The following is a 13337-nucleotide window of genomic DNA, read 5'->3' as shown; positions in this document are numbered from 1 at the left end:
AATTTATCTCTTGGGTCCAACAGGGAAAACTTGTACATCCCAGACCTCAGACCACTGCAATTTGCAGGCCCTGCTTTGGCTTGTACAGTCATGAGAAATGATATTTGTTGCATTGTAAGGAGTACTACACTATAATATTTAACTAGGTAACTGACCTACTTTTGACACTTAAGTGATTCCATAAAACTTTGAGGAGTGAGCTTCCTGGACCCAGTTGCTTGTACAGTCATCAAACTGGGTCTGAGCAAACATCCCAAGAAGTACTGCAACACCATATCTAACATCTCAAAAATCCATTTAGACAAACTAACAGCATTCGGTTTGTTTGTCCTTTTTTTCTTTTCTTTGTTTCTTTCTGTAAACTACTTATAATCAAATGAACACATTTATTGAATTTTTTGGAATTGTAGATATGCCCTGGATATTTTAAATAAAACTTAATGCAGTTTTAGTTAAGAGTACCATGTTTCCTTATACAAACAAGCTTGAGTGCTACTTGGGACAACAAAATTGTATATGTGCAGCATGTGACATCAAAATGGTATTCTGTGCAGTATGTGACACCAAAAATTGTATTCTATGCAGTATGTGACACCAAAAATTGTATTCTGTGCAGTATGTGACATTGAAAGTTGTATTCTGTGCAGTATGTGACACCAAAAATTGTATTCTGTGCAGTATGTGACATTAAAATTGTATTTTGTGCAGTATGTGACACCAAAAATTGTATTCTATGCAGTATGTGACATCAAAAATTGTATTCTATGCAGTATGTGACACCAAATATTGTATTCTGTGCAGTATGTGACATTGAAAGTTGTATTCTGTGCAGTATGTGACACCGAAAATTGTATTCTATGCAGTATGCAACATCAACATTGTACTCTGTGCAGTATGTGACATCAGAATTGTATTCTCTGCAGTATGTGACCTCAGAATTTTATTTTTTGCAGTATGTGACATCATGATTGTATTTTGTGCAGTTTGTGATATCAGAATTGTATTCTGTGCAGTATGTGATAGTTAAATGTTTTGTATTTCATTTGCAGCCTTTGGTGGAGAAAAGTGGAAATCCAATGTCATCTTGACCGCGCTCCTCTGCCCAGGGTATGTATATTAAAGACTTCTCAATACCTTGTCTTCCAATCTGATTAAAAATGAGATCTCCCTGTAGAGCTAATGTTTACCAGGATAAGGTCATGTTCTGTTAACCTTTTGATTAACCAATCAGATTGAAGCATTTGTATTTCTAAAAGCAATAAACATCATTCTGAGTATACTGTTGCAATAATTATACCAGCATGAAATGCAATGTTTATTCTGAGAGCTAATGAAATTCAGTGGCAAGTTCACCAGAAAATGAACTGTTATCTGTACCTTTTAGATGTCTCTCATATCTCTGGTCTGATTGGTGCTTTACGGAACAACAATGCAAGTAGGTTATTTAGTGCTGGAGTAAAGGTGCCTTGCCCAAGGACACACCATAGTAACTGACCCAGGCTGGTCCTGTGGTAGGATTTGAATCCATACTCTTGTGGTAAAGTCCTGCTTGCTAACCACTGTGCCACCTCTGGTCTAGTCCTGCTTGCTAACCACTGTGCCACCTCTGGTCAAGTCCTGATTGCTAACCACTGTACCACCTTCATTCAAGTCCTGCTTGCTAACCACTGCCACCACTGGTCAAGTTCTGCTTGCTAACCATTGTGCCACCTCTGGTCAAGTCCTACTTGCTAACCAGTGTGCCACCTCTGGTCAAGTCCTACTTGCTAACCACTGTGCCATCTCTCATGTCAGAGATCTAAATCTTAATCTGATTGTTTTCCTCAAATGAATTATCACATTCAGTAAATCTGGACACAAATCACATTCAGTAAATCTGGACACATATCACATCCAGTAAATCTGGACATGTATTATATCACATTAAGTAAATCTGGACACATATTAGAGTGAATTTTATTTTTTCCCACAGAACACAGTGTTGCCCTGGTTGAACACCAAATCTCCACCCCCATTCACAACTAATATTAATCCATCTTGAAGTATGGTTGTCCCACTTCTTCATGGGGCACATTAGTCCTCATTTTGACACCAGACCAATGGCCAACTTCTTTTCACAGTGTGAATTCCCTAACACTAACAAATTTGTGTTTAAAAAAGCACTCTTCTTGGACAACTACACATCTAACATGGCATGGCATCCTTGTGCAAAAACCATCACATTTACTTCTATTGAGTGACCATCATGTTAACTCCAGTGTGGTTCCTGAATGATGAAAACACATCGTTATCAATCCACCCTCTAAGACAAGGTTTTCTATGTGAACACATGTAAGAAAGTGGTGTTTGATGATATCCTGCGAGAGAAAATCTTGGACTTTTAAAAGAATGCAGTTTATTTATAAACATAGTTTGACCTAATATTTTACAGATCATATCTTTTCATACACTTTTTAAAGAATTTTTATATATTTACATGTAACCTTTTAGGATTATTTGTTCACATAAAGTTATTTGAGCTGGTTCACCTTCCAAATCTTTAGCCAGTTTTCATATTTACGTTTGAGAATTTGAGTCAGCACTGTGTAACCATAGTTGTGCTGAGGTGTCATTAGATCTAAACATACATACCTACATTTGATTTTGGGCAAAATCAAAATACTGGTACCCATGAAAAAGAAAGTCACATTAATTTGAATTACTGAAATACAGTAATTTGACCTTTCTTTATATATATATATATATATATATATATATATATATATATATATATACAGAGAGAGAGAGAGAGAGAGAGATTGTAATGTACTCACCAGTTAACAGTATTTCCCATTGCAATCCTTGGCTTATAAATATTTTTACTCCTGAAACATTTTATTTGTCATCCTATTCTCATATTCTTCCTCATTCTTTACACAGGATTGTTTTTGCAATATTTTTCATCCTGAATCTGGTACTGGGGACAGAGGGAAGCAGTGCAGCCATCCCATTCAGAACAATGATTGTCCTGCTAACTCTCTGGTTTGGAATCTCTGTACCACTTACATTCATTGGAGCCTACTTTGGAGTTAAGAAAAAGGTAAGTGATTCTCTCTCTGTTGAAAAAAAAAACTAAAGCTGCAAATTCCTCATTGCCATTAAAGGTAAAGCCGTCCTTACATTTTTTTATACACCATTTGGCTTCTTTCTCTGTATCAGACTTTGTTATTATTTCACCTTATTTTTAACAGAAAATTTCACAAAAGTATGAGCAGGAGTTCAAGGCCTCCTTTTTGTGAACATACTCTTTTCCATAAAGATGCATTATACCAAAGTTCTTCATTTATGAAACTCTTTTAACCATTTAACCATCACTGATCTGCACATTCAAACATTTTATGATAGTAAATGCGACTATTAAACACCTCTGTCTGCATGCGTTCGTGTCTAGGATTTTGCCAATGTGGATATGTGGAAAAGCTTGCCATTAGCTTTGCGTGGGTCGGTGGTTCTTCCCAGGGGTTTTCCTGGGTTCTTCCACCACCATTAATACGGGCCGCCATGCATAGCCTATCGTGTGCTGAAATATGGCGCTAAACCCCACAACATCAACAGCAACTATTAAATGTCAAGCCAATATTGTAACCATTGTCCCGTAAAACAGTGGGAATAATGAAAACTCATGGAACATATGAGATAGTTTTAATAGAAATGAAGATACCACCAAGGACTTGCCTTGCATCAGCCATTTCATGGCATCTGTTGTTGGTATTAAAGAAGATGGTGTGGTCAGCTGAAAGCAAGGAATATCTAAATTAGAAACAGCCAGTTGCATGCAGTATAAAGCTGTTAGAATAACTGTAATTAGGATGACAGACTATGGGCAAGTGGCAAAAGTTATTTATCTCTCAGGGCAAACAGGTCCTTAAAACCAAACAGGGAAACAACTCCTCCTCTTTGTATGCACTTGGAAAATGTGCAAGGAAGAATAGTTTGTATGATTTTTATTATACCCCTCAGCTTATGAAGTTTTGAGGGATATACTGCAGTCAGTTTGTCTGTCAGTCATTGACTTCCGATCTCCTGAGGTCTTTGATATATGTGTCATCATGAAACTTCATATGCTTTTGTATCATGATTGTGTTGTTGTGATATTATCATGTGAAACAAAATGGAGCATGAATGACTAGCATTTTAATGATTATTCCCATTTTTTGGGGGCTTTCATAATGTTTATGCAGCTTTGAAACAAACTCAAATTTGAAGAGTTACATTGGAAATTACTTGAATTTGTAAAAAGCTTGAAAATTTTGTCAAAGATTCCTTAAATTTATCTGGGGTTATTGGATAGAAAACAATAAAAATTAATAATTCCAATTTTTATAATTGAAACGGATTGTCTGCAATGCGATTGGCTGTAAAACGGTCATGTCCTACTGGTCTAGAATTTTTTACACATTGATAAATTCTGGGACTACTTTCGGTTTTTGTACTATTTACAATATAAATAAATATTGCAGACACGTCATTGTGAAATGACTGTTTCATATTTTAAATGTTTTAATCAGCTAATAAATGTAAATTATACCCTTTTTATACTTTTTCAAATATTTTATGATTGAAATGCATAGTTTACAATTTGGCATATGTCTGCTAGATATAGCCGTGCAAAATGTCCGATTATGGTGAATTTGCGATTCTCTGCGGAGTTTTTTGAACAATTAGATGACAAGGAGTTAAAAGAAATAATAGCAGTGATTGAACTAGATGAAGATGGATTTCACAATAATGTGATGGATGTTACAATGCTGAAAATGAAAAATAAAAACAGAGATTGATAAATTCCTTTACACAGCACCCCATGACCTCAGTCACCCTAGCCATCCACAACAGCAACAGTAATAGTGTGGGGACTGGGCCAGTAAAGTTTGAGGCCACTGAGGGATGTAAACCAAGACTCAAGAAATTATCTGAGGAGGAGTTAAAAGCTATTGAAATAAATCAATACTTGGAGGCTACTAAACAAAACACAAAATGGGGCATTGGCATTTCGAATGGTAATTTTTTAATATTTTTTTATTTTAGTTTTGATTGCTTGCTTAAAAGATGTGTGTGGTCATTGGTGGCATGGTGAACATGACCACGTACACAAAAATATAAACAAATATTTATGAGACCATGATTCAAAGACGATAAAGTTTTTAAATGGTAAAACTACCATCTCCACCAGTGTGACTTAACACCATTGAAAACTGTATATAATAATCCATAAAGGTGATTGTTTTGCTAATTTAAATTATTTTGAATTTGTCATAAATTCCTTCCGGTACCACAGCACTCAACTATGCAACCAGATAAAACATATGGCTGGTTTTGCGAGCAACTCTATATTTAACAACTGCACATTTAATTTGACATAGATAACTGAAAGGGTCTTGTTAAGTATTAACGCTGATAAAAAAGATATAAAATGTTATTCCTGAATAGAACATACTGAAATAAAAAAAGTATGAAAAGAAATGTGCTGACAACACAGGTAACCATTGCCTAAGATGTCAAGTATGAAGTTGCCGAATAACTGTGACAGTAGTTACATTTTGTTTGATATTAGATCACTGAACAGGTTTTCACAAGTATTAACGCTGTTGAGAATGATATAAAATGTTATTCGTGTATACAATTTATGTATATGTTACCTTTATGTTAGTAATCATCATCTTGTTCATATTTCCATGTTGTTCATTGATAAAATCCAATATGATTTAAGGTTTGGTAGGAAATTTTTATCTTGCACGCTTGTTCATTCCGTATCAGCAGAAAAGACTGTTTGAATTCAAATGAGATACAAGCTGGGATAGAACAATCTTTTATAAGATTTTTTATATGAATGGGAGATTAGAAACTGGGCAGTAGTTCTTTAAATCGTTATGGTATAGTGTTGGTTTCTTCAGCAGAGGCTTTACAATAGCAAATTTATAAATAGCTCCCACCCCTAGCCCCATCCCTGTCAGATAGGACCAGTCCCAATTTGACACTCTTCATGAGCTAATGATATACTACCAGGAAAATCCCCAGATTCCTTGCCTGCTCAGACAGTCTTGAACACGTATGCTTCAGCTCTGCATGTACAGGCTATTTTTTTTCATGCCTAACTATTGTCTGGAAAGCCTGGTGTTGATAGAAATTTCAAGCATCAGTCATGGAAAGGCTGACAGGGGAAAGTTTCTCATTTTCAGGGACTGGTGCAAGGTAAACGGCATTGTCCTGTTGAGTGCATGAATGTGGTTTTCGAGGACAAATTGTTAGCTTCTGTTACAATCAAAGGCTACTGCCTCATGATCTCTGCCATGTTCAAGCATCATGGTAGAGTGGATATTGGTTGCAGTAAGGATCTCTGAGACCTGAAGAGTCAAAATTATCTCGCCCTGTTTCTTGAAAGGAATATATTTTGGGTTCAAATATGACTCAATAAATAGAAGTTTCTGTCATTCAAAATGTGTTTTCTGATAGCTCTAGCTTTCTCATGCAGGGTAAACAAGTGGCATCCCATTCAGATGGTTCTATGGTCCTAGCAGTGAAACTCAGCTTTGTATCTAATAATAGATTACTATCAGCAAGTAATCAGTTCACTCTCCTTAATTGATATGGTGAAAGAGGTGTCCACGCATGACCCAGTCGTTGCTTTCAAGCATTAATTACTAGAAGCATACTGAGATGGGACCCAACATCTTTTTCTTCTAGTGAAGGCCATGAAAGATATGACCTTTCAAGCCCTAACATTGTGACTTAAGTGGGCAATATACTTAGCATACTCTGAGATCACAAAAGATCACATACACCACAGGAAGATCTCAGCTCGCATGATTAGAGCTTCTCATTCAAATGCAATATTTTGATTCGAGACATAGAAGCTGCTGGCTGGTTGCGCATTCAAATATCTCAAATTTTTATGATCTAGCTTCACAGGTAGAAAAATTGATTATAGAGATTGTAGGCCAGATGATCACTGTATGTCAGTAAAACCTTCTCACAGTTGCAAGTTTGGCAGTTTCACTTCGTTCACCTGGAATTTTTTGCTTGGTAGGAAACATTTCTCTTTTTTCCTTATCCAAGAGTTATCTTGTCACATGTTATGTGACCATGGCTGCTGTGTTCTCATGTTAGGAGATTGATTTATGCATCATCTATAGAATCGGTCATTTTTTACAAGTCTATGCTCTTGAAATGAGTAACAGAAAAGAGTGAAGGTAACAAACTTTGTAAAATTAAACAATTTATTTCACTAAAATACTAAGTGAAAAATAAGAAAAGGAATTTACAGTATTGCGAATTAAGTCCAAAAAGAATCCTCGAATTAAAAAACACAAGCCCTATCAATCAAAAGTTTTAAGTTAATCAAAGTTCAAATCCTAATGGAATCCAAGATGGAAGGTGATGACATCTGTAATAGCCAGTGTTGTACTGATGTTTCAGCAGTCTGTTATTCCAGTTTTTGAATTCTATATAATTTCCAAGGAATATCTTTGTCCAAGAATTATTTGAGCACTTATGTATTTCCAGGGAAACAAATCACATTAAATTTAAATAAATTGAAGAAAATAAAAAAATCTTAGCCCAGACTGGTCACAACATAAAACAACTTGAAGTCTCAAGTGCTAAGGCACAACTGATAAAATTCTTATCATAACATCAGCTATAAAACTAACTACAATGCAAAACAGGTTCCCATATGAGGGTCAGGAGTTCAATTTTCTGGAAAGAAATGGAAGCATTTTGCATGATAAACATCATGTCCACCAGCCTTGACCTTGACTGAACTGAACAATTCTTACTCTGACAAAGAATAAAATATTTTAAACAAAAGTTGTTTTCCAAAACTGTCACTGATTGTGAATCAAGGTCAACAGCAAGATACAATGTTCCATTTATTTATTCTTTCAGTCATAAGTATTTTTAACAAATCAGCCAGAACTGATCTCTATTCTGGACAATATCAAATCCAGTAAAACAAAATTACATTTCATTAGCATGTAATGGAATAAAAAATAAAAAAAATCTAGCAGACAAACAATTAAATTAAATATACATAACACATTTTTCCATCCAATGATTCTTTGGTAAAGGTAGGGGGCATTTCCTCTTTCTTTTACCAGTTCACCTCATGATAATGGAATCAGGGAATGTATTCAATGGACAGAGGACATTTTTGTAGTAACTTATGTTTGTCCAAGAATATATGTTGTTGTTGTTGTAGGGTTTAACACCATTTTTCAGCACACGATAGGCTATACATGGCGGCCAGTTTTAATGGTGGATGATGAACCCGGGAAATCCCTGGAAAGAAACCACTCTCCCTCGAAAAGCTACTGGCAAGCTTTCTCACATACCCACATTGGCCGAATCTGATTCTCAAACCTACACAGACAAAGGTGAGGTAGCAGTGATCCATAACTGAGAGCGCTTTAGACCACTCGGCCACTCAGGGACATCCAAGAGTATATACCCTATCACATTACTGTTAAACCCCTTACCTATCCCCACAAAACGAATATCTTTTTTTGATTCAGCTTAAACTGGTAAGCATCTGGTTGATGGGGACCCAGTTAGTGTTGGCATGGTAATGGGTAAGAAATGAGTAAGAGTCTTTTTTGTCTTAATAAGTATTTTGATATTGACTTGAAAGATGGAATTTTTGTCTTTTCTGTGGTTGCTGGATTCCTATGGTAGCAGAGTTTATGTCCTTTCTGCTCAATAACTTCAGTTTTCCATCATCTATAGTTACCAAACTTTTGCATGACTTGCAATTGGGGTAAGGAAGAACCATGTTGATTTTAGAATCAAAAGATCAAAAGTCAAAGTCACTGCAATTAAAGAATGACAATAGTTTCCACACAGTCACACTGACATTAATTCCACATAAAATACCTCAACCAAACTTGTGCATTTCTTGCACTCGAGGTGAAAAGAATAAAGGTCTGAAAGAAGAAGAATGGTTTTTGCACAGTAAACTTAGTTCTTCATGACAGACTTGGACAAAACTATGTGGATGGTTTGCACTCAATGTAAGGAAGAAGTCTGTTGATTGTGGGTTGAAAGATCATTAGGTCAAGATGACTGCCTGAAAGAAAATACATTTTTTGTGCAATGAAAAGTAGCTTATGTATGTAGCAAATTAGTTAACACAGGACATGTATATAGTGTGCAATGAAAAGTAGCTTATGTATGTAGCAAATTAGTTAACACAGGACATGTATATAGTGTGCAATGAAAAGTATCTTATGTACGTAGCAAATTAGTTCACACAGGACATGTGTATAGTGTGCAATGAAAAGTAGCTTATATACATAGCAAATTAGTTAACACAGGACGTGTGTATACTTTGCAATGAAAAGTAGCTTATGTACGTAGCAAATTAGTTAACACAGGACATGTGTTTAGTGTGCAATGAAAAGTAGCTTATGTATGTAGCAAATTAGTTAACACAGGACATGTATATAGTGTGCAATGAAAAGTAGCTTATGTATGTAGCAAATTAGTTAACACAGGACATGTATATAGTGTGCAATGAAAAGTAGCTTATGTGTGTAGCAAATTAGTTAACACAGGACATGTATATAGTGTGCAATGAAAAGTAGCTTATGTACGTAGCAAATTAGTTAACACAGGACGTGTGTATACTTTGCAATGAAAAGTAGCTTATATACATAGCAAATTATTTAACACAGGACATGTATATAGTGTGCAATGAAAAGCAGCTTATGTACTTAGCAAATTAGTTAACACAGGACATGTTTATAGTGTGCAATGAAAAGTAGCTTATATACATAGCAAATTAGTTAACACAGGACGTGTGTATAGTTTGCAGTGAAAAGTAGCTTATGTACATAGCAAATTAGTTAACACAGGATGTGTATAGTTTGCAATGAAAAGTAGCTTATATATATATATAGCAAATTAGTTAACACAGGACATGTGTATACTTTGCAATGAAAAGTAGCTTATATACATAGCAAATTATTTAACACAGGACATGTATATAGTGTGCAATGAAAAGCAGCTTACGTAGCAAATTAGTTAACACAGGACATGTGTATAGTTTGCAATGAAAAGTAGCTTATATACATAGCAAATTAGTTAACACAGGACGTGTATATAGTTCGCAATGAAAAGTAGCTTATATACATAGCAAATTAGTTAACACAGGACGTGTGTATAATGTGACGTTCATGGTAATCTTTGTCAAGATTGGGGCATGATTGTTCTACAAACACCAGTCTACTTGTCAGTTAAAAATGAACTTTTTTCTGTGCACAGGGGCATGATTGTTTTAAAAACACCAGTCTACTTGTCAGTTACAAATTAACTTTTTTCTGTGCACAGGGGCATGATTGTTCTACAAACACCAGTCTACTTGTCAGTTGAAAATGAACTTTTTTCTGTGCACAGGGGCATGATTGTTCTACAAACACCAGTCTACTTGTCAGTTAAAAATGAACTTTTTTCTGTGCACTGGGGCATGATTGTTTTAAAAACACCAGTCTACTTGTCAGTTAAAAATGAACTTTTTTCTGTGCACTGGGGCATGATTGTTTTAAAAACACCAGTCTACTTGTCAGTTAAAAATGAACTTTTTTCTGTGCACGGGGGCATGATTGTTCTACAAACACCAGTCTACTTGTCAGTTAAAAATGAACTTTTTTCTGTGCACTGGGGCATGATTGTTCTACAAACATCAGTCTACTTGTCAGTTAAAAACGAACTTTTTTCTGTGCACAGGGGCATGATTGTTCTACAAACACCAGTCTACTTGTCAGATAAAAATGAACTTTTTTCTGTGCACTGGGGCATGATTGTTAAAAAGCACCAGTCTACTTGTCAGCTAAAAATGAACTTTTTTCTGTGCACAGGGGCATGATTGTTCTACAAGCACCAGTCTACTTGTCAGTTACAAATGAACTTTTTTCTGTGCACTGGGGCATGATTGTTTTAAAAACACCAGTCTACTTGTCAGTTACAAATGAACTTTATTCTGTGCACTGGGGCATGATTGTTCTACAAGCACCAGTCTACTTGTCAGTTACAAATGAACTTTATTCTGTGCACTGGGGCATGATTGTTCTACAAACACCAGTCTACTTGTCAGTTACAAATGAACGTTTTTCTGTGCACAGGGGCATGATTGTTCTACAAGCACCAGTCTACTTGTCAGTTAAAAATGAACTTTTTTCTGTGCACTGGGGCATGATTGTTTTAAAAACACCAGTGTACTTGTCAGTTAAAAATGAACTTTATTCTGTGCACTGGGGCATGATTGTTCTACAAACACCAGTCTACTTGTCAGTTACAAATGAACTTTTTTCTGTGCACGGGGGCATGATTGTTCTACAAACACCAGTCTACTTGTCAGTTAAAAATGAACTTTTTTCTATGCACTGGGGCATGATTGTTCTACAAACATCAGTCTACTTGTCAGTTAAAAACGAACTTTTTTCTGTGCACAGGGGCATGATTGTTCTACAAACACCAGTCTACTTGTCAGATAAAAATGAACTTTTTTCTGTGCACTGGGGCATGATTGTTAAAAAGCACCAGTCTACTTGTCAGCTAAAAATGAACTTTTTTCTGTGCACAGGGGCATGATTGTTCTACAAGCACCAGTCTACTTGTCAGTTACAAATGAACTTTTTTCTGTGCACTGGGGCATGATTGTTTTAAAAACACCAGTCTACTTGTCAGTTACAAATGAACTTTATTCTGTGCACTGGGGCATGATTGTTCTACAAGCACCAGTCTACTTGTCAGTTAAAAATGAACTTTATTCTGTGCACTGGGGCATGATTGTTCTACAAACACCAGTCTACTTGTCAGTTACAAATGAACTTTTTTCTGTGCACAGGGGCATGATTGTTCTACAAGCACCAGTCTACTTGTCAGTTAAAAATGAACTTTTTTCTGTGCACTGGGGCATGATTGTTTTAAAAACACCAGTGTACTTGTCAGTTAAAAATGAACTTTTTTCTGTGCACTGGGGCATGATTGTTCTACAAACACCAGTCTACTTGTCAGTTAAAAATGAACTTTTTCTATGCGCGGGGGCATGTTTGCTTTACAAACACCATTCTACCTGTCAGTTAAAAATAATCTTTTTTCTTTGCACTTGGGCATGATTGTTTTACAAACACCAGTCTTCTTGTGAGTTAAAAATGAACGTTCATGCATCCATTACACTCTTCTCCAGGTTAATATCTTTTTGACCATTGGAGATATCTTCATGAAACTTGGCATGTATTTTGTATCATGCCAAGAGTTTATAAGATTCTGCTTTGTCAAATTAGCATTTTTGGAGTTATCTGATCATAATTGGAAATTGTATTTTAAGTCAGATCTCATTAACAATTTCAGTTATCTTCATAAATTTTCACATACTTTTGTATCGTGATTATTTAATGTGTTTTGTACAGAATGGATTTCATCCTCTTAGCATTATAAGAGGTATCCCCATTTTAATCTTTTTAATAAATAAAAACAAACAAAAAAAATAAAAACATTGTATCTGTCTTTATACCATTAGGCTCTTGACAGTTCAGAACCATACAAAATTTTCTTAATGAAACTTGATATGGATCTGTATCATGTGATGATTTTATGTCACAATGGAAATTGTCAGATAATTACTGAAGAACTTTTCCCCTGCATATTAATTCAGCTGCTTTTATTAAGTATCCCCGTAAAAGGAATAGGATGGTCCAGATATGAATAGACTCACCGTGTAATGTGATAGATCATGTGGTACTAGTGTATATAAAAGCCGAAGGTGAGCTGATTTGGGATTCTGATGCGTATTATCCTTTGAGAAAGAAGACTTGAGAGAAGTGAGAAATCAATACAAATGAGAGGTAATTATTGTAATAAATAGGCCTGAGGTGAAATGACAGAAAAAGGCTTTCCATAAATCTCACAGTATTAAACACCTCCAGTGGCCTAGTGGTTAGTGCGTCAGCCTCGGAAGCTGAAGGTCGTAAGTTCGTTCCCCGGCCGAGTCATACCAAAGACTTGCAAAAATGGTACTAGCAGCTGCCTCGCTAGGCGCTCAGCAATAAGAGGCTAGTGTTAGGACTGGTCAGCCTGGTGTCATTATAATGTGACTGGCCAGGACATCATGCTACATGTCTGCGGCATGATGCCTCAGTGCTAGACATCACTATAAACTGCCACACTGCAGACGTCATAGCGATATGACTGAAAAATTATTAAAGCTACAATAAAATTCCTAATCAAACACACACTCACACACACTTTACAGTAATAAAAACTATGAAGGGAATAGTTGTTTTTGTCTAATTTGCATAGGCATGCAC

At 35.8% G+C, this 13337-nt stretch overlaps 1 protein-coding gene across 2 annotated transcripts in view; it reads left to right on the top strand.

Moving 5' to 3' along the window:
• The window catches only part of LOC149795912 (transmembrane 9 superfamily member 2-like), a 133516-nt gene that overhangs the window by 82857 nt on the left and 37322 nt on the right, over nt 1–13337 (top strand). For both annotated transcript variants that reach the window (XM_089965825.1, XM_089965827.1), the window contains exons 13-14: nt 1050–1107; nt 2920–3079. In XM_089965825.1, coding sequence (XP_089821951.1) covers nt 1050–1107; nt 2920–3079 — 218 coding nt within the window. The remainder of the gene's footprint in view (nt 1–1049; nt 1108–2919; nt 3080–13337) is intronic.

This window comes from Sinohyriopsis cumingii, chromosome 7 (assembly GCF_028554795.1).
Source record: "Sinohyriopsis cumingii isolate HCF-2022 chromosome 7, ASM2855479v2, whole genome shotgun sequence".
Lineage (NCBI taxonomy): Eukaryota > Metazoa > Mollusca > Bivalvia > Unionida > Unionidae > Sinohyriopsis > Sinohyriopsis cumingii.
The sequence above is the reverse complement of the archived record's forward strand: the minus strand, read 5'-3'. Positions and strand labels throughout refer to the sequence as shown.